General features: G+C 39.1%; 1 protein-coding gene across 5 annotated transcripts in view; it reads left to right on the top strand.

The window, feature by feature from the left end:
• The window catches only part of UBP1 (upstream binding protein 1), a 44,497-nt gene that overhangs the window by 4,813 nt on the left and 14,226 nt on the right, over positions 1–25,458 (top strand). For 3 of the 5 annotated variants that reach the window (XM_064444020.1, XM_064444019.1, XM_064444021.1), the window contains exons 2-8: positions 5,894–6,045; positions 15,173–15,249; positions 17,838–17,943; positions 18,554–18,660; positions 20,395–20,547; positions 20,701–20,811; positions 21,369–21,476. In XM_064444020.1, the coding sequence (XP_064300090.1) occupies positions 5,894–6,045; positions 15,173–15,249; positions 17,838–17,943; positions 18,554–18,660; positions 20,395–20,547; positions 20,701–20,811; positions 21,369–21,476 (814 nt within the window). The remainder of the gene's footprint in view (positions 1–5,893; positions 6,046–15,172; positions 15,250–17,837; positions 17,944–18,553; positions 18,661–20,394; positions 20,548–20,700; positions 20,812–21,368; positions 21,477–25,458) is intronic. The other 2 variants (XM_064444023.1, XM_064444024.1) reach the window with 1 other exon arrangement.

Here is a 25,458-nt window from a genome sequence, read left to right on the forward strand (position 1 = left end):
ATGTTGAAAGATAAATCTCATGTTTTACATCACTGATGTTGGCTGGGGATTTGTTTTGTTTTGTTTTTTTTTTTTTTTTCCTTTTTCCCAGCTGAATATGTTTCAAAAGGTTAAGCAGACCAGCTTGATTCTTAAGGAAAAGACTCTTCAGGTTGTGTTACTGCCTTCGCTGTTCCCCTGTCACCTCATGGTGGACGGACAGGCAGGATTTAGAGCAGGGTAGCAAGTTTATGCTCATTTACTCTTTATGTGTTACTCCTGCTTAGGAGCAATCTGTACTATTGCTGCTGCAAGTTAGAGCAGCTGCCTGACCTCCCTGTGTTGGGAGTAGATGGAGAACTGGGGATTTGTAATTGTAAATACTATTCTTACAGCTTTTCCTTGATACCTTCAAGAGCTTAGGAAGAGACAGTTTTTGGTGGTGGGACTTTTGTTCTTTCTGTGATTGGTTGGTTGTTGCATTTTGTGCCAGGCTCCCTGTAAGTTGAGGCCTTTAACCAGCTGAGTCTCTGTAGGATGAGTTGTAGGGTTCCCAGGAGCAGCATGACATTTGCACCTGTTCTCTCATTCATGTTGCACTTCTCGACAACTGCTTCAGAGAAAGTTGTTTCCCAGCAACTACCTCCAGGGGTCTTGTCTCACATCAGACTTCCTTTTGTGGGCATGGGAAAAGTATTAGGAAATATCAGCTCTCTCATTGCCTTGTATTCTCCTATGATTTCTCCAGACCTCTTAACAGTGCAGAGCTTGGCTTTGAGATCATAACTCTAATTCAAATAGTGCTTGAGAAATATTTTTCTCAAGGTATTTGTCCTTGTAAACCATGCTTTAAAGTTTCAAAAGACCTGCATGTTCTTGGATGCTTTACTACTCACACCCAAAAGTATACAATCCAGAAGACAGATAAGGTAGATGATTGATGGAATGTCCCTTTGAATGTTGATGACATACTAGTTCCTGTTCTTGCAAGGACAGGAAGTTTTTAATTTATTTTGTGGCTCTATTATTATTAGGCAGGTTGGGTTTGGGTTGTTTGTTTGTTTTGGTTTTGTTGGGTTTTCAACACCTTTTCTGAATCATAAAAAAGAGGGTTTTAAATTTGGAAGGAAGGTGGTTTTGTGGCTGGCAAACATTTCAGAAGCACAGGAGAAGGATAACTTACTTTTGGTTTTTTTGGTCCTTTCATACTATGCTCATGTAGACTACATAGGATAGCTTATCACATGTCATCCATCCCAGTGGATGCTTTGGTTTAAGTGTTAACATGCACCTTGCTTCGTCTTCTAAGTCTTTCTACTTTTGTATGATGAAGTTTCATTTATATACTACTTCTGTAGCATAGCTAACTAAGATTGGGTGTTGGAGGTGTGTTTACTGCCTGCTTTTGGTGTGTTGTGAAGGCTGTTTCTGTTTGTTTTTTTCTGGGAAAATTTTCTCCTCCCTCTAGGAAGAAAGCAAGCTTTCAGTTGAATGCTTTAGATAACCAGTTGCGAGAGACCAAGATAAGACTTTCTCTTACTGGAGCTAACAGTTTCAAAAATTTGGTCTCAGGGTTCTTTCCATCAGGAGAGTAAACCTTGATAGACCTGCTTTTTCAAATGCTATCAAGAAGTCTCACAAAAGGTTCTACTTCTCCTTTAAAACACTGATATTAATTTATACCTTGACTTGCTTGTGATAGTCCAAAGCTCACTTAGATGAGACAAGTGAAGTAAATTAGTCTTTTACTTCACAAGATCAAAAGTTATCAGTGGCAGAAAAAGAGCAGAATCAGTCTCCAAGCTCTTTTTTCCTGTAGCCTGAAATCATTTCAATAGTAGCTATTTTGGAAAGCTTATTTTTCCTCCATCTGGGCAACTCTGCCAGTGGGTGCTTCAGTTGAAGTAAGAGGTAGTACTCTGCCATGTTAAATAACCTGAGCAAAGCTGGCAGTGGAAGTGCCTGTTACTAATCTGCATTGGGTCAGCACAGATCAAATTTCAGTCGGGTCAGTAAGAAAATGACTGAAGGGTGCTGAAGTATACATAAATGTGGAGGCTGCCGGTGATCTACTGGGGGCAGATAATTTACACTGCCAGGCCATGGGCTCATTTTAAATGCAGAAATTGTATCTGGGGTCTGAGGAAGAAAAGTGAGAGCTGAGAAGGCTGACTTGCTCTCCTGTTTTAGTTTTTTTCTTGTTGGGTCTTGCAATAGAGTCAGTATAAAACTAGAGGTGGTAAAAGACTGTCATTTAGGGTCTCCATAGTTTTTAGGAATGTGATCTACATAATTGCATATATTATACGCAATTTATCGCTTACAAGCTACTTTTCTTCAGTGTAAGTAAAGAGAACTATTAAAAATACTAAATTTCTGTTTCTTGTTTGTTCCCTACGCTGAATTGTGAGTACACCTGGCATCTTTTCTTCAGGTGTGCTGTGTGAGCAATTAATTTTATTTTGTAAAAAATGCTTGTTCCTGTGAAATTTAGATGGTCCCTATTTGAACTAGTGTAAGAATAAACAACAGGCGAGTTTGGCCTCAGAGAAGTGGGAAGAGTGCTCTTTGTAGTCTTGTTTCTCAAAGCTGCATGTTCCTACTGATTTCCTAGGTAAATGTAGACGTTGGCAATTTCTTTCCTGGTTCCTTTATCTCTGTTACTGCTAATCATGAGGAGAGAGATTGGCTTAACTCACTACACATGCCCTCAGGTTGTGTTTGGTAGGATGGGGGGGTTCTCTGTAGTAAGATTTCTTTATCACCTGCCTGTACCACCCTCAGTTGTGTAGCTGTGTATTGGGCTGTGCTATGAACTGATAGAGATCCCAGTGTAGCCCAGAAAAATATTTTGTAGAGGGGAAGGGTAGGGAAGGAGCAGGTCATCTCACAGAAATTCTTTATGCCAGTACTGCCCAGAAGACCTTTTGTGTTGCTGAACCATAAGCCTGTAGGTGTTGAATAAAACTGATCACCCTGTGTTGCTGTACAATAGTGGCTGAAGGATAGACTAGTTGCTCCATAGCAGCTTCCTTGTTTTAAGTCAAAAAAGATGCATCACTTTTTTTTAAGAGGAATTAGTAGTTGGTTCTAAATCAGTTAACATTTCTTTATCACTGACATTTTAAAATCTTAATATGAAATACTTTTTTTATACCTTGCTGACAAGTGTATGTTTAAATGTGAAACACTGATATTTCTTTCTTTATGAGTGAACAAATCAAAGTTATTTAAATAGTATTTATTTAAAGATGGAATAGGAAGGAGTTTTAAATTGCATTGGCTTCTCTTTTCCTTTGGAATATACTAGTACCCAGAAGACTATTTTATAAGAAAAATGTATGGTTTTATCTGGGAAAAAAATTAATATTCTTATATTTGCCTCGTGCCGTTTGTTGGAGCGTGTTTGTGGAATGGTGGCATTTAAGAATGGTGGCATTTTGTTCTCTTTACAATTAAACTGTAGGGTTGAGGAGTTGGATGTCTTTTTTTTTTTTCTTCTGCAGTGGCAGTTAGTCATTACTGCTTTGTAGTATTAGCAAAAGCAGGTTTAAATTTGTTTCCATTTGTATTTGTTGGCTTCTAATGCCATGTCTGTTAACGTAACTAGTTCATTAACCACAGCACATATTCTTAAGATAGACCAGATGCATTTTTATCTTTTAAGTTGTGGGTGGAAAATGAAGGCTTGAAATACATTTTTCATTAATACACAAAAGACGTCTCTTTAATCTTGCATGTTATATGAAAATAAGTGCTGCAGAACTTAGTCAAGAATTACAGGTAGTTTACTCTGTGAGATACTTTGCATGTCTTTTTTGTTGCACTTCGGCTCTTACATGTGTTTTAAACATTGCTATTGTTTCTGTGTTCTATCCATTTTGAAGTTCTGCTTCATAAAAACACTAACTAGTGCTGTATGTGTGTAAGTGTGTGATGAGCGTGGGTTCTGTGGCTTCCTGGTATAGAAGTCCTGCCTTGGGATGATGCTTCTCTCTGCTTGTCACAGTGCTCCCTCTTGTGTTGGGCTGCCCTCTGCTCATGCTGCCCTTTTGACTGACTTCAAGGCATGAAGCATCTAGTTGTCTTCTTCGGAGTCATCCTCAAGTAGCAGTCCACCAAGCTGCGAAGTTCTGTCCTGCCTCCGGATATGATGTTCCTTTTGTCTATATGAGTAAACTGTTTTAAGAGTGTCGGCTTCTCTTAAGTGGGTATTTCACATTATCTTCCCTCGTAACTAGTTAAGGAATATAGCCGCTTCTGGGCTCTGATGTGGGTAGCTGGCATCGGAAGCAGATAAGGTATGGTTCAGCAGGCTTGTGCTGCTTTTTTGGACTGTATTCTGCCTTGTCCTGCTTTCATGCCTTTTTGTAGCATCTCCTGTGTTTTTTCTAGTGGAAAGGAACCTGTATGGAGTCTTATTTGGGTGTTCTTTTAAATTCTAGTTGTTTAGAGACACTATACAGTCTCTACATGGTATAGACAAACTTCTTAGACTTTTTCACTGTTCGTGTTTCCTCTTTCAGGTGAATATAGCTTGTTCCAGGTAGCCGGGGAAGTGGAATGTGATGTGGCTGGCCTTTAACTTACTGTATGTGGCACTTGCTCTGAAAGAAAAGTTGGGGTGCCCCAGCTGCACTCCTCATACCTAATACTTACATAGCCCAAGCCTATACTGTAACCTCTGTGATACAAAAATATTGGGTGTGATTTCACTTTTTAAGTTGATTGATACTGATACTTTTTGATTCTTCAGATATGAGTTGGAATTCAAGAGGAATTAGAATTCTCTTTATGTAAAGCAGGCTGTCACAGAAATGAGGAACAGCAAAAAATAATTTTACTTCAAAAATTTTAGAGTGCAAAGTGTAAATAATAGTGCAGTGCAGATAAGACAATTCTTTTACAAAATATATTATGATTGTGATCAATGCAAGAAAAATAAGATACATGTGGATCAAAAACTGAATCAACAGTGAGGTTGTGTGAGAAATCTTAGTTTAGAAACTAATTTTCAAAGAAAGTTTCATGAATCTGCAGATAAGAATTTCATCATGAACAAAAATTCAGTGCTAGAAAAACAATCTTTGAACAGCATTTACTGATCTCTGAAGTTTGATGTATGAAGGATTACTGTATACAAGGAAAATTAATATATTGCTAATGCAGAATATTTAATCCTGTAGAAAGCGGGTGATGTGATTGTGTTTGTCTCTTACCGCTACCTGTGGACAGCATGGATTGCTGTTTACTCTTCAGAAATTTCGCAGTTCCAAGGTGTTTCTGGTGGTCTTACATTTATGAGTGAAGTAAATCTTGGCATATATATTCTATAACTTATGTTTTGTCAATCTGCTGCTTAATCATTTTTGTGCTATTCAGTATTCCAAAGCCTAAAAAAAGTTAAGATTGAAAAATCTTTAATGTCAACAGAATCAATAGGTTAGATACAATTACACTAAATGGTGAGAAAAAATTTCACACTGACTTTGGGGAATATATTATTTTGAAGAAGAAAGTAGATGTATAGCTCTTGGCTGCCTGTGTATTAGGCAAGCTTACATATGTTGGCAGGTGTATAGTTAAGAGGAAACTTTTTTTTTTCAGTGGAGACAAGAACTGAAGATGAAATTTTTAGAGGATCAGCACAACTTTATTGTCTGCTTAGGTCCCAGAGCATTGTGTGTTTATCCTTGCCTAAAATTTTGGTGGAAAATGTTTTGGATGCTGCTGTCACTGGTTTCACTAATGAACTCAATTCTGTACATATTCCACTGGTTTTTTAAAGTCACAAATAACAATAAATAATAATAATAAATAATAACAATAAATAATAATAATAACAAAAGAAAAATTTAACTTCAGGCAAAACGGGGATAACAGTCTCACAAAGTTATTTTTTTGTTCTTTTCAGTGATGTTTTGGCACTGCCTATTTTCAAACAGGAAGATTCCAGCCTCCCACAAGAAAATGAGACCAAACATCCACCCTTCCAGTATGTTATGTGTGCTGCAACATCTCCAGCAGTAAAATTATATGATGAAACTCTTACATACTTGAATCAAGGTTGGTATACATATGTTGCAGCCGTTACTACAGTGAATGCAGCTTGTGGTACAAGTCTAAAACTGGAGTTGTATTTCATGTTTTGATACATGTGGGTACATACAAAATAAATGAATGTCAAAAATGAGGTTGGATACCTTCCTAGTAGTCTTGTCTGACTTGCAAACTCATAGCTCTAGTCTGTCATCGTTATTTCCCCTTTAGAGTTGAGTGGGTTTTTTTTCTGGGGGTTTTGGGGTTGTTTTTTTTTTTTCCCCTCCCTGCCCTGTGTGTTACCCTTTTCCATCCCCCACCTCCCCCAATGAAATAAAGCCAACAGAGCTTTTAGAAGACAAACTTCACTTAGCAGTAGTTTAAAATACAAGTCTAATTTTGCAAGTTAATTGGATTATATTTGCATAAGGTACACACAAACACCCCCAAAACGTCATAATAAATGTTAAAATGTCGATCCCTCAACAAAAGGTGTTGCACAACAGGTGACACTGTGATTGTTCTCAAATTAGCTATATATACATATCTGCCCAGAACAGTGTTATGTTTGAAATATAAACACAAGTGCTGCTACCTTTGTACCTTTGGAGTTTGTGTGTATTTCACTATTGTCTGTCTACATTTACCAGAAATTAACTAGATAAATACTTCAGGTGAGTCTCTCTGTTCTTTCCTCATAGCCAGTGGTTGATTTGCATGAAAACTCAGTTTTCCTTCTACAGAGGGTACTGGCTGCTGGGTAAAATAATGTGAATGTAGTCACTGCCATGTGATAAACCCTCCCTCACCTCTGGAAATGACATTGGTGTCCTAAGTTTAGTCAGCTTGTATTCTGAACTCAAATAAAACCATTTATCATGACCATGTCAATGGCTTTGTACACTCCTACCTCTCCAACTCTAATGCTCTAGGATCACCATTCCTAGATTTAATTTTGCTTTTTCTTCTCTTTGTGGGCTTTGACCCAAAATCTCTCAATAGACAGCACTGTAATTAGAAGAAACAGTCCTGCGGCACAGTTTGTATGAAAAATAAAAACAATTACAAAAAATGGTGCTCACCATTTATTTTTCCATATCCTACCATGTTTTGGTAAAGTTAATCTTCTTAGCTCATGTGCTTCTCTGAGCAGTGTACTGCTTTAGAGTGCAGTTAAGAGGGACAGAGTTTAAAATAAGTATTGGTGAATTTTCTGTGGTCTTTATGAGCTATTTAGCTTACTAGTTGCTTTACTAGGTGATAGAATTTGTATATTTTACATGTATGTTTTCTTGAGGTATTGTTTTTGCTCAAGTTGAAATGCTTCTAGTAGTGTGAACTGCTGTGATGCATTTCATACCTGGAAGTGTTTAACTGTGTATTGGGGTCCTAAAGTCTGTGAGAGCAGATTGTATCTAATTTGATACTGACATGATGACAGAGCATCACTTTTAGCTTTCCATGTGAATAACTTGCGAAGTGTTTCATCTGGCAGTATCCAGTCTTTCTAAATATGCTTTAAACATTACTTGACTCCTCTACTGATGAGAGTAATGGAAGTTCTTTAGGTGATTTATACTTTCTTCCAAAGATGTGATCACGTAGTTCAGCCATTTGCTTAGTCAGGTTTACTTTATTATTTTTTGTACCCGAGTGCACTCATGAACAGAAAACAGTAAAATTGCAATAGTATGCTGGACCAGCAAGATGCTTTGCAATATTTAAAAAAACTTCAAAATTTTATAAACTTTAAACTCTGTAGAAATACACTTTGTTTTCTTCAGTGCCAGGATCCAGCCTCCCTGACCAAACACAAAGCTGGGAAACCAGCACAAGGCAGCAGGCTGGAGGAAGAAAGCGTTTGCTATCTTACCTTCGAGAAGAGCTTGTCGTTTAAGTGACAGTGTCTGAAATTACTGTAAATGTTTCATCTGCCTTTGAAAATCTCTTTTATATAAGGATTTCTTTTGCAAAGAAGTTTTGCTGTTTCTCAGTGTCCTAGGTAAGTTTTCCTGATGTTGCAAAATGAAGGCATTGGTATACCCTTTTTCCTAATAAATATGGGGGGAAAAAACCCAGTTGGCCAACTTCCTTCTTTGCTAATACTTCAGACAGAAAGTCATTACATTTGCTGCATAGGTTAAAACTTTTTCCTAAGAAGTTTTCTATTAGCTGTTAGTGTATATATATGTGTTTAAAAAAAATCTTGGGGTAGTTTTGAGAGATTACATCTTTCATACTGAAGCCAGCTTAAAATAAAGATCAGCTTGCAACACAGAGTTGTACTGATATATATGTTTGTGTAATGAGCCGGATTAAGTCATTTAGAAAAAGAGTAATTCTAATCCTGGTCACTTCAGTTATCTAGTTTCTAGTTTGGCCCCATTATCAGGTAGCATAATGCCTTAAATAATTTTCAAGACAACTGTGAATAGGCAGTGCCATAGAAAGCAAATACCCTCATTAGTTTCATCAGCAGTCTTAATTTACTGGATTGGGAATACCAGAAGCAAAGGGAACATCTGCCCTGTCTGCTAAGCTGTGGTGACTTTTCCTAAGGCAATATTTAAGCAAGCTCTGACATTACCTTCTTGTCAGTAAGTATTTTAATTGGAATAGCTGAGTGCATTGTTCAGAGTGTAAGGAGTGTCTGGATGATGCTGTTAGTCATATGATTTAGTTTTGATAGTCTTGTGAGGAGCAGGAAGCTGGACTCGATCCTTATGGGTCCCTTCCAACTTGAGATATTCTGTGATTCCATGAGCTAATGGAATATTTTATGTGATGAGGGTTTCAGCTGAAGCTGATTCTAGAAGTTCCAGTCTTGGAGTGAGGATGGTTGGTTGTCTGGGGGTTTGTAGGGTTCTTAGTAATTGTAAAATCTGTTACAGGAGTCCATTGAGAATGCATTTCGGAGTCGTAGGACAATGTTTTGAGTTAGCTGCTGTTCAGCTAGATATATAGTGAATAGCAGAAGTGGTATGGAAGAAAATTGCTTTTAAAGGGGAAGCATCCTTTGGGTTGGCTTACACACTGCATCTAGGTTTGTGGTCCTGTGAATGCAAAGAACTGCTTGGGAGAGATGGGATGTGATCCACCTCAGTAAGAGTGGTGGGGTGGGTGGGCAAAGGTACCTTTGCCAGCAGGTCAACTTACCTGGTAAGGAGGGCTTTGAAGTAGGAGTGACGGTAGGGAGAGAGTTACCAGCAGTGTGAGAGAGGGAGGGGCCTGGGGCGATGTGCCAGAAAGGGAAGACGGAAGTCAGCAAAAACGGGCTTAAACAGGGTCACCTCCAGCATTTAGATGGAAACAAGGAAGTGCCTATAAAGCAGCATTATAGGGAAACCCCAAAACCCTTTCTGGGAAATCAGCATGGTGGGTGCCTCTCTGAAGTGCATGTACGTTACCGCAAGCAGCGTGGGAAGTAAACATGAGGAATTAGACATCTGTGTGCAGTTCACAGAATCACAGGTTGGAAGGGACCTCAGGGATCATCTAGTCCAACCTTTCTAGGAAGAGCGCAGTCTAGACAAGATGGCCCAGCACCCTGTCCAGACGACTCTTGAAGGTGTCCAACGTGGCCGAGTCAACCACTTCCCTGGGGAGAGTATTCCAGTGGTTGACTGTCCTCACTGAAGAATTTTCCTCGTGTCCAACTGGAATCTCCCCAAAAGCAACTTGTGTCCATTCCCCCCTTGTCCTCTCCATGTGACTCCATGTAAAAAGGGAGTCTCCATCTTCTTTGTAGCTACCGTTTAAGTACTGGTACATGGTGATGAGATCCCCTCTGAGCCTCCTTTTCTCAAGGCTGAACAAACCCAGTTCTCCCAGCCTATCCTCATATGGCAGGCTGCCCAGTCCTTTGGTCATCTTGGTGGCCCTTCTCTGGACCCCTTCCAGCCTGTCCACATCCTTTTTGTATAGTGGGGACCAGAACTGTACACAGTACTCCAGGTGTGGCCTGACAAGCACTGAGTAGAGTGGGATAATGGCTTCTTTATCTCTGCTGTTGATGCCTTTTTTGATGCAACCCAGCATCCTGTTGGCCTCCTTGGCCGCAGCAGCACACTGTTCACTCATGTTGAGCTTTCTGTCCACCAGGACCCCCAGGTCCCTTTCCACAGAGCTGCTCTCCAGCCAGGTGGATCCCAGTCTGTGCTGCACTCCCAGATTATGTTTTCCCAGGTGCATGACTGTACACTTGTCCTTGTTGAACTTCATAAGGTTTTTGCTGGCCCACTCTTCCAACCTATCCAGATCTTCCTGCAGAGCATCTCTCCCTTCTGGAGTGTCTGCTTCCCCACTCAACTTGGTGTCATCAGCAAACTTCATCAGGCTACGCTTGATGCTGTTATCCAGATCACTTATAAAGATATTGAATAACATTGGGCCCAATATTGATCCTTGGGGGACTCCACTTGTGACAGGTTACCACTTGGAAAAGGAGCTATTTTTCACCACCCTTTGGGTGTGGCCTGTCAGCCAGTTCCCCACCCACTGCACAGACCACTTGTCTAGGCCATAATGTATTAATTTCTCCAGAAGGAGATTGTGGGGGACCATATCAAAGGCCTTGGAGAAGTCTAGGTAGACAATGTCCACCGCCTGCCCCATGTCAACCAGGCAAGTCACTTTGTCACAGAGGGCCCCCAGGTTTGTCAAGCATGATCTGCCTTTAGTGAAGCCATGTTGGCTTTTCCCTATTACGTGCTTCATTTGACTTGTGATGGCCCCCAGGAGGATTTGGTCCATAACTTTCCCAGGGATTGAAATAAGGCTGATGGGCCTATAGTTACCTGGATCCTCCCTTGAGCCTGTCTTCTAGATAGGGGTAACATTTGCCTTCCTCCAGTCCTCTGGGACATCCCCCATTCTCCATGACTTCTCGAAGATTATGGAGAGTGGCCTTGCAATGATGTCAGCCAGCTCTCTCAATATCCTCGAGTGGATGGGGTCAGGGCCCGTTGATTTGTAGGGGTCAAGCTCCTGTAGTAATTCACATACCAACTCTTCCTTCACTGATGGTGGGTCAATGTTTGGATCAACTGGCAATTTCGTTCCCAAAGCCTGGGACCCAACAGTGTTGGTAGAGGCAGAGGTGAAGAAGATGTTGAGGACCTCTGCCTTTTCAGCATCATTGGTGATTGAGTGTCCTTTTCCATTTAACAGTGGGCCTATGTTTTCCTTCTTTTTCTGCTTATGGTTGACATACCTGAAGAAACCTTTCTTGTTATTTTTGACATCCACAGCCAGTTTCAATTCGAGCTGGGCTTTTGCTTTTCTAACTGCATCTCTGCACGCTCTGGCAATGCCCTTGTAGCTCTTGACGGATAATCCTCCACTTCTCCATCTCTGGTATGCTTCCCTTTTGGATTTGAGTAGACCCAGGAGGTCATGGTTGAGCCATGGGGGTCTCTTGCTCCGCTTACTTCCCTTTCCTTTGTAGGGGATAAATTGGCTTTGTGCTTCCAATACAGAGTTCTTGAAGAACTCCCAGCACTCACTAGCTCCTTTGTCTTCTATGGAAGCTTCCCAATGAATCCCTCCCAACTGAGCCCTGAGTGAACTGAAGTGTGCTCTTCTAAAATCCAGAACCCTTGTCTTAAAACTGACCTTCAGCACACTCAGCAGGATCCCAAACTCCACAATATTGTGGTCACTGCAGCCAAGGCTATCACTAACCAAGATATTACAAAGCAGGCTTTCTCAGTTTGTGAACAGCAAGTCCAGGAGTGCCTCATTCCTGGTTGGCACATCTAACATTTGTATCAGGAAACAGTCCTCTCTATATTCCAGGAACTTGGTGGGTGACAGCTGTAGGGCTATGATCTTGCTGGGATCATGGAGACATGATAGGATGGCTCGTGTAAGTGGAATGTTGCAGTGGAGGGGTACTGGCTTTTTAGGAAAGGCAGGGCAAGAAGGGGGAGTTGCCCTTTATGTGGGAAAACAGCTGGAATGCCTGGAGCTCTGCCTAGGGATGGATGATGAGCCAACTGAGAGCTTATGGGTAAGGATTAAAGAGCAGAACAATATGGGTGACATTGCAGTGCGTGTCTCCTGTAGGCCACCTGACCAGGAAGAACAAGTAGATGAGGTCTTCTTCAAAGAGCTAGAAAAGTAGCCTCACATTCACAGGCTGTGGTCTTCATATGGGGGACTTCAGCAGACATCAGGGTGGCTGGAGGAACAACACAGCAGGGCACGAGCAATCCAGGAGGCTGCTGGAGAGCATTGATGACAGCTTCTTGACCCAAGTGATAGAGGAACCAATGAGGAGAGGTGCTTTGCTGTACCTCATCAACAAGGAAGGGCTCACTGGGGGTGTGAAGGTCAAAGGCAGCCCTGGCTGCTGTTACCATGAGGTGATGGAGTTCAGAATCCTCAGAGGAGGAAGCAGGGCAGAAAGCAAGATCATGTCACTGGACTTCAGGAGAGCAGATTCTGGCCTCTTCAATGATCTTGGTACAGTCCCATGATAATAGGCCCTGGAGGGAAGAGGGGCCCAAGAAACCTGGTTAATATTAAATGATCACCTCCTCCACCCTCAGGAGCAGTGGATCCAATGAGCAGGAAGTCAAACAGAAATGCCAGGAGGCCTGCATGGATGAGCAAGGAGCTCCTAGCAAAACTCAAACATGAAAAGGAGGCATACAGAAGCTGGAAGCAGGAACAGGTAACCTGGGAGAAATGCAGAGACACTGAGCATGCAGAGATGTGGTCAAGAAAGCTAAAGTCCAAAGAATTGAATCTGGCAAGGGATGTCAAAGACAACAAGATGAGCTTCTGCAAGTACGGAAGTGGCAAAAGGAAGATGATAGAAAATGTGGGGCCCCTGATGAATAGAGCAGGGGCAATGGTGGCACAGGACACGGAAAAAGCTGAGGTACTTTGTCTCGAGTCTTTACTAGCAACACTCGTTTTCAGGAATCCCTGGCCCTAGAGATTTGGAGGAAAGTGGAATATATGCCCTTGGTGGAAGAGGAGAAGGTCAGGGAATACTTAAGCTAACTGGCCGTACATAAGTCCATGGGCCCTGATGGGATGCACCCATGAGTGCTGAGGAAGCTGGTGGATGTCATTGCGAGGCCACTCTTGAGATTCTTTGATCATGGTGACTGGAGGGAAGCAAACATTGCTCTGATCTTCATAAAGGGCAAAAGGGAGGACCCAGGGAGCAGGCTGGTAAGCCCCACCTCCATCCCTGGGAGAGTGATCAAGTAACTAATCCTGGGAACCGTTTCCAGGCATATGAAGGGCGAGAAAGTAATCGGGAGTATTCAGCATGGATTCACCAGGGGGAAGTCATGGTTGACCAACTTGATAAACTTCTATGAGGAAATGGCTGGCTTGGTAGGCAAGGGGAGAGCAGTAGATGTTGTCTGCAAGTCATTGTCTTCAGCAGGGCTTCTGCTGTTTTCTCCCATAAGATCCTCATTGAGAAGCTAATGAAATAAGGCTGGATGAGCATCCTTGAGATACTCAGAAACAGCCTGGATTTGGTCCTGAGCCGCTGGCTTTAGGTGGCCCTGCTTGAGCAGGGGGCTTGGGCAAGATGATCTTCAAAGGTCCCTTCCAACCTCAACCATTCTGTGGTATTTGTGAAGGTGGGTACCGTAGTTTCAGTGTTAAGCAGTGGGCAGTTAAAGTTCCTAGCATCTTGTGTTGCCTTGCTCCTGTGGCTGCTCTGCAGGAAACGTCAGAGGAAGTAGCATGTATGGCTCCCCTATAGAGATGATGTTTCGAAAACTCCCCATGCTATTTTTTGCATATTTGAGCCTGGCATTCTTTGATTTTTACTTTCATCAAATCTTCAATCTTAATATTATTTTGTACCTGTAAAAGGTTAGCGATGCTTGTATGCAACCAAAATGTTTTTCCTCCCCTCTCCTGCCTTTCAAAATAATGGTGAAAGAGAAGAGGTATATTTGCAAAAGTTTTATTAATAGTGCTAGATTAAAAAAAAAACACATGATGCTGTCTATAAATGCAAATGGGCTTACATGTGTTATCTCCATATGAGCAAAATAACACTGGTAATTGAGCAAATCTCATTAACTGGAAAAAAAGTCCTTCCTGTTAAATATAGGAGGAGAAGTGATCTGTTGCTTTAGTCAGCTGCAGTAGGTACATTTAATTTTTATATAGATTTATGTCATCAGTGATCAAATGCTGCTGGGGTAAAGAAAGCCTGTACATGTGTAGAGGATATACATAACATGCTAATTGTGTTACAGCAAAAAAATGCCGAACAGTCCATAGTTGGGGGTAACATCAGTCAAAGGAGTTGAGGAAATCGTTTGCTTATTCACAGGGGTATGACAGCTGAACCTTTACCTTGCAGGGCAAGCCAATAAATGTCTTTTAAATGTAGTAAACACTACAGTGTAGTTTGGAGGGTAATGTAGAAGGTAATGAATTTACTGCACTTGACCTTAGTGAACATCTTAAACTATTTTGTCTTGTATTTTAATAATCTGTTTTGTCTTATATTTTAAAATTCATTTATTCAAACGAATATGTGCTGCTCACCTTAGGAAAAAAATCCCTGTAGTTCCAATAAATTGCTTCTAGCTTTTTGTCTTTTGAAGCATAACAGTTCGTCAAATTCATTGGAAATATATGTTCACTCATACCTGTTTGAAGTAACCAGTAACTAGCTCTTTTAAAGGCTTATTTCTGAAATAATCCAAAGCCTACAGATCATACAAAGGCAACAGGTACGTGGGCAAAATTAAATATGGGAGAATGGTATGTATTTTATATGAAGAGTATAAAAAATGCAGGAGTTTGTTTCAGAAGACCAGCCTGTGGTTCTCAGTATGTTGTCTTTCATCAGTTTCAAAACTAAAGGAGTTCAGCTTTGAAGATGAGTTTTTCTTCAGAAAAAAACATGAGAATCAAGTACTTACACTGCCTATAAAATGAAATACTTAAAGTTTAAAAGTATCCGTAGTTTTAAAGGGACCAAAAAGTTTCACTTCATTGTGCTAATTCCTGTGAAGTGAACCTTGTTGTAAAAATCTCTTAAACCGAAGTTTCAGGTACCAGTATTCTTGTGTACTGTGAACCAAAAGCTAATTCAGGTGCAATAAACACAAAATAGCTTTGTGCTCCGACTCTTCTACTGATACAAACTTTTTTCTCTTTAAAGGTCAGTCCTATGAAATACGGATGCTAGATAATCGGAAAGCTGGAGACATACCAGAGATCAATGGAAAACTGGTGAAGGTGAATTGAAGTTCTCTAGATAGTGTTATTAACAAACCTCAGCTGGCTGTGTATCAAAAAAGTAGTCCTTTACCTTTTATTGTACTGTGATTTACAGAGGGAGGTGGAGCAGCTGATCTGACCAATCAAGAAAATAGGCACAGTGCAACCTAATGCCTAGTTTTGTTGTTTCAGGTTTACTACAAATTGAAAGAACGTACATGTATGCATTTCCCCATTTATGAATGGGTTCATTTAATGTAGCTTTAGCTTGTTACATGTTCATGTACCCTTTATGAGGTCTGCAGTCTGATCTGTTTTGAGATGGAATGAATCTCCACTAAATGTGCCCGTGCCTTTATGCTGAGTAAAAGGAAGCTCTGGTAACAGTGATCTCAAATTCAGGTATCTCAAGTTAGGTGAGAGAAATCCAATCTAGAGACTGTACATTTTATGGAATTATTTTTTCTGCTGTCTGTCACTAGATACTTGTTCAGAATGAGTATGGACCAGGGATATTTAAAAAAAAAAGTATGACTATGAATACCCAGTGCATAGAGTACTTGTGTGTACTGAAGACAAAATTATTTTATGCAAAGCTTAAGATACCTAGATGTCTACAAATTTGTATCCAACATCTTCTGAGCCATTTCTTTGTCCATGTCAAGTGATTAGGAGATGTGGAAGGAAGCTAGAGGATCATTTAGAAAGAAGGGGAGGTATTATGAACATGTTTCTTAATAGGTGTTATGGAAGACACATGAAGCCAACCTGTGGGTTTTGCAGCAGTGGGATATTGGAGATATGTTCACAGGAAAACAGATCTGTCTAATTTTGCTTTTCATTGAGCAGTTTGTTCCACAGCTGAGCTCCTTTTCCTAATTCCAGAGGTGTCTCTGTGTGCTTTAATGTTAGCAGAAGGTACTGTGGATCTGAGGCATTGCATGAAGCATAAGAATAAGGCAGACTGAAAAATGTCCAATTCATGGTACAGGTTACTAAAAGAAAGGAGTTCAGATTTTTCTTACAAGCATCTACCGGTTTTATTAGTCTCTGAAAAATCTTAATCAGGTATTGGGAAGGAAGGGAAAAACTAATTAAAATCACTTTGACAGTGGTACTGATAAGTACACCAGAACAGCACGCCTGTGGGAGGCTGTCTTTCCCTGTCAGCTTTGGGCTATATAATTTGTGAACTTTGGCTGGCTTGTGTAGTCCTACGCCTTGTTCTTATTTGTCTGTGGGATGCTTGTTCAGAGATAATTTCAGGAAGCGTTAAGCACAAGCATAAAACTGGGAGTTTTCTGTGAATTCTGTAATGAAATCTTTTATAACCTGGCATGTTGACTTGCTGCAAGCTTATTACAAGTTGTTGACTATTTTGCCCTTGTAGGTGCTCTTTTCTGTAGCTTTGGGGAATCTCTCTGCTGTAATTTTATAGGTTCGTATATTGGTGATGAGCCATTTGGTAGGTAAAATAGGACAAAGCAGTGTAAAAGTAAATTTTATCATAGCAAGGCATTGTAATGCCGTATCTTTCCATTTCGGCCACTTAAATACTGGAATCCCAGTACTTCAGCAAAGAAGGCATTTCATGTTGGAGAAGGTGGCTGCAGATATTTACAAGTTCCAAACTTGCCGGTTTGCAGTGGAAAAGGAATGGTATGTTTGTATGTGCACGCACACACATGCACTTGTGCCTTCTGTTCTTTGAAATAAAACCAAGGAAATGCAATGGATTTGGAGGAGGCAGCTCATTTAGAAGTTCTTGGGGTTTTTTGAACGCTTCTGTGCACTGTTAATACAAGTAAGACTGTAAACTAACAGGGAAAAATGAGACTTTAAAAAGTTCGTCTACATTTTGTTTGTTCAGTAGCAATTAATATATATGTCTTTTCCCCGCTGTATAAAATTGCTTTGTCTGTGCATTCATGCAGCAGAATAGAAGCGTTTCTTTAATATGACTAAGCACAGTCGTAGCAGAGCTGGTCACAAAAATGGGTATTGTTAGCTAATTGCTTCTAGCTGAATAAAGTTAATCATATCAGTATTTTTAGATTAATATTTTAGCTAGAACAGTTGGAATAGTTTGGAAGTTGTTTGTTATCTCTAACTATTAATTAAAATCACAGATTTGTTGTAAATAGGCTTAGAAATACTAGGAAGGGATTTTTCTATTAATTTTATTTCTTAAAATTTTCTGAAAAAAATCACAAAATTCCAAATGAAAAGAATGGTCAAACTTTATTCACTGCTTTTCAGAATAAATGAAGTCTTCTGTTTGTTTCTAAAATAAGTTTATGTTGCCCCCGCAGTGTTGATACTATGCTGTCGGTATTGCTCAGTTCACTGCATGTAATTCATAGAGACTTAGGCAGTCAGATGTAATTCTGTTTTGCATTTTTACCACATCTTTCAAGTATCTCTTGCTGCTCAGTTCTATTTCTGTGTTCTGGAATACTTCGGGATACTGACAGTTGCCAAACTTTTTGCTCTAAATACATGTTTATCAGTTGTTTTGGAATGTACTAGTACTTTATCTTCAGGCTGTTTCTAAACATGTAGTAACTTTGTGGCTCACCAGATGCTTGTTTTCTTCTTTGTTTTAGAGTATTATAAGAGTTGTGTTTCATGACAGAAGGTTGCAATATACAGAACACCAGCAGCTAGAAGGTTGGAAGTGGAACCGCCCTGGGGACAGACTTCTTGACTTGGGTATAATTTTTTCTGTCTGTTGCCAATGTGTGAAATTCGATTTCCAAATTTAAATTGATCATGGCTACATTTATGCTAGGGATGATGAAAAAACACAGACCAGTTTTCTTTGTGCTGTTTTGTATAGTGTGTATTTTGAATATAAATGTTCTTACTGCTTTCACAGTCCTTTAAAACCTTTAAGGGCTACGGAAGTAAGATGGCAACTCTGCAACCTTATACATTTAATAATCTTCCTAATTTTGATTAATAAATGTTACTATAATTAGGAGAACACAGACAAAAGTAACTTTCTCTAGTAGATTGTGGAAATGACACCAATGTGGTTTCTTTATTTTGCATAACTTTATAATTTTTCTTGCATAAGCTGGGAGGGGGTGGGGAGGGAAATGAAAAACCACCCCCAAACCCTGAGCACTTTGTATGTTGAGCCTACTAAGTTTCTTAACATTAGCCCTGAGAAACTGTTTATGGGCTTATCATCAAGCCACCAAAGCCCACCTTTTTCACCCTGCTGTGTTTGCTGATGGCAACCTTATATTGAAATTTACTTCTGGTGTTTTCTTGGAATATGATTATTTTAAAATAGATACTATTTATTTTAATGTAGATATTCCAATGTCTGTTGGAGTCATTGATATCAAGACAAATCCAAGCCAGCTCAATGCAGTTGAATTTTTGTGGGATCCAACAAAATGTACATCTGCTTTTATTCAGGTTTGAAACTTTACTTGACTGGATGTTTCTGTTTGGTGCCTTTCAGGTCACAAATAGTATATATTTGCACTATGAAACTTCTTGGTTTCTTATTTGTGGGATGGACATTAAATACCAGCTCTGTGAAAAAACAGGTTCTTAGCAACTGTTAGTTCTGAAAGGGTTCCTGGTTAGGTTTGTAAACTTGATCTAAGTTTATAAAAGCATCTTTCAAAAACACTTTAAATAAAAAGGCTTTCAAAAAGCTCTTTGCAGAAAGCTGCCATGGTTAAAATATGTAGTTATACATAGGATTAGAATTAATTTATATCCCTCTAAATAACTGTCATTTTTTTCTAGTTTAGAGGCTCACTCTGCTAGAGTTGAGCTTCAGCAGAGGCTTGGTTTGAGGGTACAAAACAAAAATTGATGTGCTAAACTGAGAGTTTTAAATCAGACATTCAAAGATGTTTCTTACTATGTCAGCAGGCTTCTTTGTAGTCAGATTCTTATTATTTATGTATTTGGTATTTGGGACAATTGAACATGCTTTCTTTGGAATTTATTTAGATAGAATGTTCAGTTTTGCACTGGAATTTTTAGCTTGCTTTTGTCTCATCTGTTTTTATTATGAAGAAAAGGTGTGAAGTTTGAGGTAGCAGCGTTTCTTACTAAGGCTACCAAAATAGGTTAAATTCCACATTGTCAGTAAATTAACTTTGATCTGGTGCAATTGAAGACTTTTTTTCTAGTAAAAGTTACACAAGTATGAAAATGTAGTCTCCCTGAAGAAGCGTGAGATAAACTATTGAATATCTTTGCTCATGGACTTTCTTAGAAGAAGTCATAACGGACTGAGCAAAACCGGAACTGATCCTTGTTATGCAAGTATAGTTCATTTATTCTGAAGGCTACAGAAGGCAACATAGTGGCACTGATTACACTTAAAGCTTCAAGTTCCAAGCTATGGTTCTCTGTTGTTGATGGCCATAGGCAATAAAAAGATAGTATTGTAGTTGTCGTTCAGAGTGCAAGGTGTGCTATGGTCCATGGTGCCTGGCTCACTTAAAATTCCATAAGGAAGCCAAAAAAATTGGGAGCGCTGTACAGATTCATAATAACTCCTTCTGTCACACTGATTTTCTCCTTAGATATCTTCTAGGGGTATATTCTAGCTTACAAACCAAGTCTTCAGGCTGGTGCAGCATTTGAGGCAATTCCATACTGGTTAAAAAGTCTGCTGACTTTTACAGGGAGTTGGGCATATTTGAAAATACTGATTTCACATGAGATTAAGAACTTTTTCAGTCAGTGACCTTCTATAGCTTTGGTAATATTTATTGCAAGTAACTCTGAAGTTTATTCTAGCGATAATGGATTGGAGAGTAGTATCTTGAAAAAGTTTTTACTATAGTCATGATAGACGTATTTGTCATCCACATATATTTTTCTTAAGGTGCAGGAAGTTCTCACTTAGGAAGAATTTCTAATGACTTCTGCTTTTTGGAGAGATTTTGGTGACACACTTGCTTGTTTCCCCTCTTCTCTGTTAGCTCAAATATAATGTTTTTTACTTCATTTGCATATGGGAATGAAAAGGAATGAAATGTTAGTTACGCAGCTGGGTCCTCAGATAGGCTGGGTAATTTGTTATTTGTCCCTAGAAAATGTGTATGATGTTGGTTAACATATAATAAAACTCATGTCTAGAATACTTCTGAGGGTCCTTTTTGTTTGGTTGTTCTTTTTGTTCAGGTACATTGTATCAGCACTGAATTTACCCCTCGTAAACATGGAGGAGAGAAAGGAGTTCCTTTTAGGATTCAGGTTGACACTTTTAAACAGACTGAAAACGGAGAATATACAGATCATCTGCATTCAGCCAGTTGTCAAATCAAAGTTTTTAAGGTAACAGTAGAAAACAGATCCTTAATATGTCTCTCGGAAGCTGTCATAAAGATGGGGGACATCTTTATATCACTGCTTGGCTTCTGAGATCAGATTTCAATTGTAAAACCGTTTTCCACCTGCCTTCTTGTTCATGTAACTGTTAATTTTTAGCCAAAAGGAGCAGACAGGAAACAGAAAACAGACAGAGAAAAGATGGAAAAGCGAACTGCACATGAAAAAGAAAAGTATCAGCCTTCATATGACACCACAGTTCTTACAGAGGTAACAAAATAGAATTGCATCTGCTTACTGAGGAGAAAATATATAGCTACACCATATAACTTAGCTGCAATCTTGGATGGGTTGGGGAAGAATTAGTTCTACACAACTATAAGCTTTTATTTGATGAACTTGTCCAGTGAACAACAACATTAAATTTTTAAGATTTTGTTCAGTAAACTTTCATTTAGATACTCGATAGATGTTTGTGTTAAAACATACTAAGATTGAACACTATTTGACTGACTGTACATAACCCTAGAGCAAATCTCTTGGTACAGATCTAAAAACCTTGCAGCTCAAAAACAAAAAAAAAAAAAGAAAAAAAGGGGGGAATCTAGAATTTAATTATCTGCCAAATTTGAGCTTCAAAGTGTACTTTTTGGAGATTGCTGAATTTAAGGCCAGAGCCTCGATAGGTTTTTGCATTTTCTTTTTATTTAAACATCAGTGAGTTCTGTGCAGTTTTCTAAAGATTTCAGAAGTTTTTAAAAGGCTTTTAGATCTTTCCCCACTGTATAATGAAAAGAAATTGATCCAAATCTTTGGTGTTTGTCCAGATGAGGCTTGAGCCTATAATTGAAGATGCAGTTGAACATGAGCAGAAAAAGTCCAGCAAGCGGACTTTGCCAGCAGACTACGGTGATTCTCTGGCAAAGCGAGGCAGTGTAAGGGACTTCTGCTTACCTTTTCATTGTGCAAGATACCTTGTGCAGTGTTAGATATAGGAGAAACTTCCACTATATAAAGTAAAAATATTTTGATTGCTGTGTCTTAATTTTATTCATTTTTATGTATACCAATTATTCCATGTTTGTTTTCAGCAAAGGAATCCTTCCTAAATCTAACACTTAAACTGTTGCAGAGGGACTGTGTAACATTTAAAACTCAAGAGCTTTCCATTTATGCGACTTTAAATGAAATAGCTTTTTGCTTTCCTGTATGTGTGTAATTAGTGGAAGTAAGAACAGTGTTTTGTTCCATACTTATATGTACATTCAATATAAGTTTCCATGTACATCAGTATTTTTAAAATGCCACATAGCGTTGCAGAAAATTGATCGTTAGTTACTGATTTTTCCTTTAGTCATCTACATGTTGTGCTCCAAGCACATTTAATGCAGTTCAGAAGAGTCAGCACATCTTCATGTCATGTGTATGTTAACCCTATATGTGTCCCCTGCAATGAATCTAGCCTATATCCTGCGCACTCTTCCTGTCAAGGGTTAGCATTTTAGATTTCTTAAATGCCATTTCTTAAGGTGAATATCACTGAGACCTTATATTTTTCAGATGAGAAACAATCCTGCATCTTCCATTTAGCAATTCTAAATGACAATTAATAATGTGACTGTGGAAGACAATTATTTGACTGTTGTTTGAATAGCATATTGTGCTGACAGCTCTTTCCCAGCAGCGTTTACGCAATGACTGAGTCTTGTTCCTCAGGTGTAATTTAGTTTGTATTTATGATCTGTAAAAGTGTTGTATAAGGGTTAAGTTATAAAATACTTCAGTGCACGCCTCTTGTTTATAAATCATGTAACTGGGTGGGAGGGAACAAGTAATATTAAGTCAGATGAGTTCTTTGAGGGATTTTTTTATTTTATATCCCCCCCCCCCAAAAAAAAAACCAAAACAAAACAAAAACCCAAACAAACCTATTGTAAGCACTGAGCTGTCAATTTACCTTCTACTGTTCTTGGTTTTTGGTTTTTCTTTCATTCTTTTAAGATGCACGTTTAGGATTCTTTGGCAGTGCAGACATCGTTTTATTTGTTCCAGATGGCCCTGGGGCAGGGGTACGGACAGGAGAAAACAGGATTTTATCACCTTTGCTTATAAAGCATGTCTGAAGCATCTTTTGAAGATAGTCCTTGGCGGCTTTTCTACTTCGCCCTTTCCGCCCCGACCCCACTGCCCCAAGCATTCTTCTCTTTCTGTTGTTATAAGTGCATCACTGAATGATTGTTGTTTATAGGAAGAATAGTAGAAAAAGGTATTTTTAAAAGATATCACAAATCCCTTGTCCAGAGCAGGACAAACTGTAGCCAAATGATATTTGAAAGTTGTCTAACCTGTTCTTAACTTAAAAATCTCTTGGAATACTAAGCTTCTATGAATGGGAGCATTACCTTAATTGTAGTGAATAAAACCTGAGGTAGGACAGGCAGTACTGGACTTTCAATGCCTTTCCCAAAGCACGCAAAGGATTGTGTGTGTGTGTTTCTTCACTTCTTGTCTGGGATGAAGGATGACCCAAGAGACTATTTTGGAATAACAACTATGTACAGGTTTCGGGTTCTCTTAATCGTGCAGCTGGCTATTCCTGTTTTTCATTTGTCCTTAATAAAATACTCTCTTGAGATCATTTGATCAGTTTGTTGAGACCATTTTGAATTTTGTTCCTGTAGGATGAAATGCTCTCAGCCTTGCTAACTTGGTATCATCTGCAGATTTAACACATAACCTGTTCCGTCATAGCAGGGATTTTTATCATTAGCAAAATCATTAGAAATCACCAATACCATAAAAAAATACTACGAAACACTATTTTTCCTGTATCTATAGTGAAACCTTGGTGCTCACTATATGCTCATTAAGTATTGTTTTTAGCTATACAAGTTGAGTGTACAACTTGTTTGCTTGCTCTACAAAAGGAATGTCGATCTAGAGCATGAAGGCCAACTCATCAGCCTTTTTCTCGTTGCCAGACAGGCGGCTTCTTGTGGGCCTTCTAAATGTGGACAGGGGTGGTGCATGTTCCTACTTGCAGCAATTCTGTCCTTGCAAACCTGTCTTCCCAAATGTAACCATCCTCTAAATCAGAAGGTTTGGCCGTTGCCAGACTTACTTAATGTACATACGTACAGTACGTGCACTACAGTTGTCACAGAGGGGCTTAGACATAAAAACTGAAGACGTGTTTCCCTACATTTAAGTATGAGAATTGACACTGTTTTACATATTATGTGTTTATATATGATGGATCTTGCAATTTGCGTGTCCTAGGAACTGTGGCTCCATTACAGAAGGACAACAGGATTGTTTGGAGTGTATTTTTCTTGACAAAGTCAAGTGTGCTGGCTGTTACTTAGCCAGTGCTGATTCCTAGATGCTCAGAAATAGTTTTCTGTTATCTTTTCTTGAATTCCAGAAATTAAGGTTGATCCAATCTATAGTTTTCTTCCTTTTGAAAAGCTGGGTATTGTTATCTTCCTCCTACACCTAGCCTATTATATAGGCTGTCTTTTTTGTTCCTTGCTTTTTGCATCTCAACTTTGTATGTTGGCTTTTTTATTTTGCCCCTCCAAGATTCTGCTGTTCTGTTTGCTGGATATTTATAATTTTTTTTTTTTTTTTTTTTCCCTGTATGATTTCTTCCAGCTCAGCCACAATCTGATTTGGACAGATTGATTTCTTACTGTGCTCCCTTCAGGAAACATTGAATCTAATGTATTTTTCTTTCCAATTTAATTTGTATGGGATTCTAACACGATACAAAGAGTTTGGTGAAGCTTCCTTTCTGAATGGTCATTCTGCTCTGCTCTTCTCCTATCCTTTCCTAAGAACCAGAGATTTTTTCCAATTGCTGTCACCCATCTTTTCCTTCTCATTCATTTTCATAAGAATGCCATCTAGATATGCTTTTCCATTGCTCCTTTTCAGTCATCTGATGTTTCAAAATTCTGTGCATTCACTGCAGTTTCTGCAGCATTTATCCAAGTATTTTCCAAACAAACACAAGCATGGTTAAAATACTTGTTTAGACTCTCATGCTATGGACCATTGACTTTTTTGGCAGAGGTAGAAGGCTACAGACTTCACACTGCCTTCTGGTCCTCAGAGTTTATGTACAGGTGACCTTCACCGAGGGGCCATTTTATGAAGGAAACACTTTTATTTTTTTTCCTCTCTTCCAAATATATAGAAGCGAGAGCTTATCCAAGGAAGAGGAGAAAAAAATCCACCACATTCTTTCCCTTGCCTTGAATTTGAAAAAGCAGGCAAATTTGTATTGTAATAATTGGGTCTTTGTGCTTTTTTCTATCTGCAGTATCTTGGTTGATTTTTATATCAGTATATATTATATGCCACAAGCCAGAATATGTAAAGCTACAATTTGATTAAACTTGGTCAAATGGTCATTTTTTGCAGATAGAGCTGATTATAGGGCACATGGAAGTTAGAAGACTTTGAGCTATAGACCTTGAAATAAATTGGAACAAAGTTTTGGACGTGAAAGACTGGTGCAGAAGTTAAATGTTTTTTTGTAAGTGACTTAAATTTAGAGTACAAAACCTTCTAGAGCCTATGAGAGTCAGAAAGTGGAGTGGAGTAACATAAGCACGTAGTATTTCTTTGATTTGTTTCTCCTTACGTGTCTCTATACTTCATATAACAGAACCAGTAGCATACAGATATGTAATGTGGGTCACTTCACATTCTGGGTATAGCTTCTCTACTTCTGCTTTCAGAATAATTAAGTCAGTATGAGCAGAAGTTTTTTTGCTCTTGCCAACAAGAACTGCGGTTGTTTGGGGCAAGAACCCCGTATTTTGTAGGTTCATTGAAAAAGCTCTGTCCCACGTATAATAAAATTGCTGTCCTGTTCTCCAAAGGTGATGCTGTGTGCCCAAGTATAAGCAG

Source organism: Phalacrocorax carbo, chromosome 2 (genome assembly GCF_963921805.1).
Source record: "Phalacrocorax carbo chromosome 2, bPhaCar2.1, whole genome shotgun sequence".
NCBI lineage: Eukaryota > Metazoa > Chordata > Aves > Suliformes > Phalacrocoracidae > Phalacrocorax > Phalacrocorax carbo.